Source organism: Pollicipes pollicipes, unplaced genomic scaffold, assembly GCF_011947565.3.
Source record: "Pollicipes pollicipes isolate AB1234 unplaced genomic scaffold, Ppol_2.1 Scaffold_2181;HRSCAF=2548_pilon_pilon_pilon, whole genome shotgun sequence".
NCBI lineage: Eukaryota > Metazoa > Arthropoda > Thecostraca > Pollicipedomorpha > Pollicipedidae > Pollicipes > Pollicipes pollicipes.
This window is the reverse complement of record NW_023596067.1, coordinates 1,743-9,574: the sequence shown is the minus strand read 5'-3', so window position 1 is coordinate 9,574 and position 7,832 is coordinate 1,743. Positions and strand designations below refer to the sequence as shown.

General features: G+C 56.9%; 1 protein-coding gene across 1 annotated transcript; it reads right to left on the bottom strand.

Moving 5' to 3' along the window:
• Positions 1 to 5,923: 5,923 nt before the first annotated feature.
• On the bottom strand, positions 5,924 to 7,168 carry LOC119096811 (E3 ubiquitin-protein ligase DTX4-like). Its single transcript, XM_037219759.1, has 3 exons — positions 7,036 to 7,168; positions 6,591 to 6,730; positions 5,924 to 6,071 (listed from the first exon to the last, which is right to left on the bottom strand). Exons 1-3 carry the CDS (start codon positions 7,144 to 7,146, stop codon positions 5,924 to 5,926), a joined length of 399 nt encoding a protein of 132 aa, XP_037075654.1. The 5' UTR covers positions 7,147 to 7,168.
• Between the last annotated feature and the right edge of the window lie 664 nt (positions 7,169 to 7,832).

Below are 7,832 nucleotides of genomic sequence, written 5' to 3'. Positions count from 1 at the left end.
GAAGTAGTTCAGCAGGTCGGGATGCTTCGCTCCCTCCTTCCAGCCAGAGAGAGTCTGCTGAACTACGCGCTGTGGGGTTCGTCTGCTTGCTGCGCCTTGCTGATCTCCACCAGACGCTGCGGTGTGGCGGGAAGATCGCTGAAGATTCTCTCGCAGAATCCATGTATGTCTTCTTGAGGCACAGAGCCGATTTCATCCTGCTTCTGGAGCGGGTGACGTGAAAGGAAGTCGGGCACCAGGTGCTGCTTCCCTGGAACGAAGACCGCTGTGGCGTTGTATCGCATCAAGCGCATGAGCATGCGCTGGCATCTGATCGGCGCATCCACGAGATTTTTCGTGTTAACCAGCGGGATCAGAGGCTTGTGGTCCAGATGTAGCTCGAAAGACGGCAGTCCGGACAGGAAACATGTGCATTTTCTCGCACGTCCACGTCGCAGAGAGTAGTTCCTTCTCGATCTGGGCCCATCTGGTCTCGGTGTCAGTTAGGCTTCTGCTGCAGAACGCGACGGGTTTGAAGACGGAGCCGTGCTTCTGGAGAACACATCCTCCGATGCCGAAACTGCTGGCGTCGGCGCTGACCACCGTCTCTCGTGCTGGATCGTAGAACGCCAGAACTGGAGTGAAGTGTCGGCTGCTTTCACGTCATCCAGCGCCTGCTGCTGCTGTGGTGTCCAGATCCATGCTACGTTCTTCCTCAGAAGTTCGTTCAGTGGTCTCAAGCACTCCTGGATGTGTGGAATGAACCGAACCAGGAAGTTGATTACTCCGAGCAGAGACCTTAGTTCATTGTCATTCTTTGGCGGTTGGAGCTGCTGGATCGCTTCGAGCTTCTCTTCGTCCATGCTGATGCCGTTCTTGCTGATCTTCATCCCCAAAAACTCGACCTCGTTCTTCCGGAACTCACACTTTTTCCTGTTCAGCTTGAGGCCAGACTCGTGGATCCTCCTGATGACAGCTTCGAGACGTGCATCGTGACTGGCAGCACCTCCGAACACCACGGTGTCGTCCATGTAGACGATGAGTCCGGGCAGTCCGTCCAGTATCTCCTCCATCTTCCGCTGGAAGCACTCCGGTGCGAGCGAGATCCCCATCGGCAGTCGCAGGAACCTCTTCCTGCCGAACGGAGTGATGAACGTGGTCACCGTGGAGCTCGCCTCGTCCAGCGGGATCTGGTAGAAACCGGAAGAGGCGTCCAGCTTGGTGAAGAGCGTCGCACCACTCAGCATGGAGGTCAGCTGCTCCAGAGTAGGGATCGGGAACACCTGTCGCTTCACAGACTGGTTGAGCCTCTTGTAGTCAACCGTGATGCGGACACCGCTGCTCTTCGGCTTCGGGACGGGGACCAGCGCAGAGACCCAGTCCGTTGGCTCGGTCTCCTTCGTGATGATGCCGTGATGCTCCATCTTATTCAGCTCCTCTTCCACTGGCTTCATCAGCGGCAGCGGGATGTTTCTTGCAGTGGCAAGGGCGACTGGAACAGCATCTTCACGGAGCTGAATGCTGACCGGTGCTGTCTTCAGGAGGCCTGTCTCCCCGAAGACGTCTTCGTTGACTTCACCTGTGAACCTCAGTACGCCCAGGCGCGAGCAAACAGACCTGGAGAGGAGATCATCAGCGGAGTCAACAACGTAAAACACTTCAGGCTCGGTTTTGTTCTTGAACATGAGTGTTTCGTGCATCTTTCCTTCTACTTTTAGCACGCTACCAACACTTGTCAGAGTATTTGAAGCATGTTGAAGCGGCGGCAGGTTTCAGCTTCTTGTACGTTTTCAGCGTCAGAATGCTAACATCAGCGCCAGAGGTCAACTTTGAAAGCGACTCGTTGACCATTTAGAAGGACTGAAACTCTCCATGGCGCGCAAACTTTGTCTACTTTGCCAACAAAAATGTTGGGCGGCGATAGCTGTTCAATGGGCTCTGTCCGCTCAATCGCTCTGACACCGTTGGAGCGACAAACGGATGCAAAATGATCCATTTTCTGACAGTTGTCACATATTTTTCCCTTAGCGGGACAATCTTTCGGAGACACATGACGTGCTCTTCCACAGTATCTGCATGCTGTTGAAAAGTCGGCACGCCGACTATGCTGTTGCCGTTGCGCGGTGGAAGGCTGCTGTTGACGTCTGTACTGCTGGTGCTGCTGGCGCGGCTGCCTGTGCTGCGCCGGTGCACAAACCCTACTGATGTCAGGCGGACCAGAGCTGTCACGGCCGTTCACGATCTCGACATTACGCATTATCGAAATGACGGTATTTACAGACACTTCCTGCTCTCGTGACTTCAGCTGAATTCAACGGGACAGCTCCCTGTCAGACATTCCCGAGATGAGACTATCTCGGATACGCTCATCAGCGTCAGCGAAGTTGCAGTATCAGCTAGAGAGAACAAACTCTGATGTACGATTCATTAGTCTCGCTTGAGCTTTGAGATCTAAGCTCCAAGTTGTGACGCTCTGGAATAAAGTTCCTTTTCGGAATGAAGTACCCGTCTAGCCTTGAGACAACAACTTCAAAATCCTCCTTCTGCTCAGCAATAAGCTTTAATGTTGGTATGATATGCTCAGCCTGCGGACCCATACTGTAAATCAACGCAGCTTCTTGAACGTCACCGTCCTCTTTGTGTAGTCCCGATGCCAGTATGTAGCGGACGAACCGATCACCCAGGTCGGCCACCTCTCAGGCGATGTGAAGTCGAATTCCTCAGGACGAAATCCAGGCATCTCGGCTTGCTTCGCAACTCACACTGCTTAAATTAATGTGCTGCTGACGCTTGCTTAAGCTAACTCTAGGTTCAATGCGGCTGCCCCATATTCAAGTCTTACGTGTTCTGTCTGTCCAAGACCAGCCACGAGCGCTGCGAGACGCAAACTGTATTAATCCCGCGAAGGCGAGCGGGCGGCGCCGACCCCGGCGGGGCGGCGCCCCAGGCAAGTACACCGCCGGTCGGGGCAGCGGCGTACCAAGGTGCAGCAGCACTGGCGGCGCGAGCAGGGGCGGCCTCGGACGCACGCCAGTAACATCATGATGCAGAGGGAAAAAGGGAAAAGTATGTCCCAAAAGCATGCCGGCGTCTGACCATTTTCTTTCTTTTGGGAGGGCCTTTTCACTATCAAGGGCCTCTTGTCAACCCTGCGCCATCTCCCCCCTGTCAAGGCTCTGCTGCGCGATTGCTGGGCAGGATCTTGTGTTGTCGCCATCCGGGGACACCCCGATATGGCATGGACGCGCGTATATACGGGTCACGGCACGTGCGCGCGTAGGTCCGGGTCATGACACGTGCGCGCGCATGTCCGGGTCACGGCACGTGCGCGCGTATGTCCGGGTCATGGCACGTGCGCGCATATGCCCGGGTCATGGCATCGACGCGCGTTCCAGCAGGATTGACGGTATTGTGACTTCATTACACTACCAGCAACCTCACCTGATGCTGGTTTAGTAGTTTTTCCCAGCTCTGCGCTTGGGGCCAGTGGAATCACACCATACGGTGTCTTATTCCTGACACCTACTCAGCGCAGCGTAAACTTTGAGTAACCCCAATACTTCAGTTTTACTCACATGTGACTTCGATTCCAGAATCAATTCCCATCTAGTCGATTCCTTTCGGAACAAGTTGGATAACGACGCGCATTTGGACCTTCATAAAAGCATGACTACACAAATTAGTCTAGCATGCCGTTATGTGACTGCGTTACATCCAGTGCACAACAGCTGCCAGACTATTAAGACGTTGTTGCTTCCATTTCTTTTTTACTCGAATCACTGAGGACGTGGCTCATTCAACAATGACTTCGACTCACGATTGCATGGGAATCGATTCCATTCTGGTTCAACAAAACTGGTTGATTCCAGAGACGATTCCGACTCCAGATGGAGCCACCCACAAACCTGCGTACCCCGGATGTTTGGATATATCGACTTCACGCCAATCCACACAGAATACAGAGCCCGTCATACGGAGTCAAACCGGAGTGCAGTCAAGGAATGTAATGAAGACGTGGAAGCATGATGAGTCGCTTTATTACAAGGGTTCCAGCCGCGTCAGACACACAGGCACGTGCTGCGCGCTGGCGTACAGAATTCGACGCAGATACAAAATGTGGGCGAGCTGAATACAAATCGGGAGGGACGGTGAGCCTGCTTAAGGACGGAAGGACGGTGAGGTGGCTTAAGAACAAAAGGACAATGAGGTGGCTTAAGGACGAAAGGGCGGTGAGGTGGACGAAGGACGGAAGGACGGCGAGGTGGCTAACACGACATAACTTCAGAAGGATCCTTATTGTGGACTGAATGACGAGGACGAGGAAAAACGGCTTCTGTACCCAAAGTTCCACCGCGCCTCAGGCTCCCACGAGCCGCCGCCCTCATGATTCGCCACCCTGGCCCTGCAACCCCGCTCACTGTCAAATATGGCTAGGAACAATGGCCGCGACGCTGCCCTGCACAACAGTCGCGGGAACATTTCATACAATGTATTGGCCCCAGGAAAAGCTTCTTCTACAACAATGTACCTCTCCTTGTTACCTTACTTCCATCTTGGCTGTCAACAGGTAAACAGACCGTGATATTACAGCATTTCAACGAGCCGAGGTGAGTGGCAAACGTGCAAATGGCAGCTAACTTCAACACTTCCAATGCGACAAACAGACATTTGCATGCATCATTGACGGACACCCACTCCCTTTGTGAGGTGTTGTCAGTTTTGTACCAGATCCCCGGATGACACGTCTCGGGACCGTGCCAACCTCGTACAGTTCTTGTAAACAGCGGCAGTATGACGCCGGGCGGCCTAGTCGGGCCATGCAGAGTGCGTGCTACGGAAAGCATAATCAACGTAAAAGTCACCGAAAGCGCAACAAATGTGGGCGGTTTGACAATGCATATTTGTTGCCAAGTTAGGTTTTCAGCAAAATGTCCTACCTTCTTCTATCCAGACATTTTGATATAACAGTGTATGTAACGGCGGAGTAATTGCCTATAAAAACATGCACACATCAATAACGCCTGCATTCTTATTCAAACACGAATGAGTACCTCAAACGGCCGCGCCGAAACAGCACGGCCTTCTGTCAACCACGAACCGTTCATAATCGCTCACGTATGGCACGACTCTGGCGTAACGTCCCCTACTCAGCACGAAATCGCCGGTCGTCTCCGGCGCGCGCGGCGCCGTCCCAGTGACGTCACGGCCGCCTCGCCGGCGCCACGCTCACTGGACGCCATGGCGCGCCAGCTCGGCGGTGACCCTGTCCAGGTAGCCGGGGGTCGGGGTAGCCGTGGCCGCTGTCGTTGCCGTGCAGCTCTGTCTTGTGGTGGATCTCGTTCCAGGTGACCACGTCCTGCTCGCCGGTGGTGGCCGACGGGCCGACGGTGAAGATGAGCCGCCGCCGCCACGCCTCCTCCAGCAGCCGGAGCACCTGCGCGCGCACACGCGCCCCAATGAACTTCACTGGGAGTCGCAGGCAGCCACGCCCTAGACCACGCGCCGGTCAGAGCCTCCGTCGGCGACGCTCCGGCACGCGCCAGTCGGAGGCGCGGCCAGCCCCATCATACGCAGATGTCGGTCGGGTCCAAATCCGACCATCGGCTTGAGGCCCACGACACGTTTATAAGCACCGCCCTGCTGCAGTAATCCTGAAGATTCCACACGCCTATGCCAAACTCCGTCAAGGTTAAGTTGTTGGTCCAACAGACCCAGTACACTTATTTAGCAAGGCAAAGCGCGCTACACCACGCTCCCTGAAGCCATTCATTGGAGGTTGTTACGGTTCGTGACCTGTCTTTACATTAAATTAAACGTCAAAGCTGCGGTCCACGTGATGAGATGTGCCGTAATGCATTACGTTTAACCCCAACCCAGGACAATTTTGGACCAGAACGCATCGCGTTCAAATATGCCGCCTGCTAGCAGTGGCCGGCACAGCTGGTCAGCGGACACGCACCGCCGCGCCCATCTCGGCCGTACCTTGCGTCCCTGCGTGGTGCTGGGCTAGGTAGCAGATGCGCGGAAAGCCGCGCACCTTGTACGGCCGGCCCGGGTGCGGGTGCTCCGGTCCCTGGATGCCCGGTGAGATCCTGTGGGCCGGCCCCCGGGGGCGTCACGCCATGTCTCGTCACAGATCGCACCGGTCCAGTCGCCGTGCCGGTCTGACACACGCGGAGGCGGCCCCAGGGCCAGGCCACCGTCCGGGAGACCGCGCGAGCGTACAGAGGAGCAGCACAGGAGGTCACGGCCAAGGTCAGCCACCTCCCGGGAGAGCACACGAGTGTACACAACGGCAGCATAGGAGGTCAGGGCCAGGGTCACCCACGGTCCGGGAAAGCACGCGAGCGTACAGAGGGGCAACACAGGAGGCCAGAACCCAGGTGAGTCAACCGCCCGGGATAGCACGCGAGCGCACAGAGGGCCTGCGCGGACGTCCGACGCTGTCCCCTCAGCGGAACGGGCTGGCAGAGCCGACCAAGCCCGGCGGCACGGACGCCGACATCGGAACGTCTGGAGAAACATCACACACGGAAGGCAGCCACTGATCCGGGCTGCACTCAAACACCACCGCACTGTATCACTCGACAGGCGTCTGGTGTTCGACTTACATGTATGATATTTCGATGGTATCACAGTCGTAGCCGGGCAGCGGGATGGGCAGCCGGCGCGTGGACATCCTGCCCGGCGGCTGCTGCCCCACCTTCCGCCCGTATATGGACTGGCAGGCGGGACACTGCAGGTACTGGACCTGGAACATCCGCCGCACGAGTCCGTCGGGTCTCCACAGGCGCGGCACACGCCGGCGGCCCGCCACCGCGTTCAGCTCGCAGCCAGCCGCGACCCGGGCCGCAACGCACGCCAGACAGGAATGTGACACCTTAAAACTCCGATGGTCGCACAGCTACACATGACGGGCGCCTGAACAAGGACCACCTGCCTGGCCATCTCCGCTGCGCTCCCGTTTGGAACCGAGCCGACGCGGCGCGGGGCCGTGCCCTACGACATCCGGCGGCGGCGGTCCCAGGGGCGGCGTGTGGGGAGCAGTCGACCCACCTGGTTTGTACTCTCGACCATGGCGCGCAGGCAGTCCAGATGGATGGCGTGGCGGCAGCCGTTCAGCTGGATCACCAGGTCGTCGCCGTAGCTGGACGGCTCGGTCAGCATGTACCGGCAGATGCAGCAGGCGACCCCCACCAGTCGGCAGCACCACCGACGTGTACATCAGCAGCAGCTGGTCCAGCGTCACCTCTACACGGTACAGGACGTGTGCATCAGCAGCAGCTGGGCCAGAGTCACCTCTACACGGTACAGGACGTGTGCATCAGCAGCAGCTGGGCCAGCGTCAGCTCTACACGGTACAGGACGTGTGCAGCCAGCAGCAGCTGGGCCAGCGTCACCTCTACATGGCACAGGACGTGTGCACCAGCAGCAGCTGGGCCAGCGTCACCTCTGCACGGTGCAGGACGTGTACATACGCGGCAGACGGTCCAACGTCACAACTGCAAGGCACACGAGTACAGCAGCAGCCGGTCCACTGTCATCACATAACGGGACATCATTGTTGCTGTTGATCGGGATCTAACGGCGCGTCCACTGCCCTAGTCATTTTGCGCCCGGCGTATACATCAGCAGTAGCTACTCCAGCGTCACGTCTGCACCGAACGGGACTTTTCATCAGCGGCGGGCTACCCCAAGATCTACCGACAAGCGTACCTTCGCACCATGCATAACACAATATTAACGTAACAACACCAAAGCAGCAACAAAACACAAACCGAACGCACATATCTAGCACAAAACATCACGCGGGAGGGTGTCGCAAGGACAGAGTATCGTATTTCTTGCAGCCC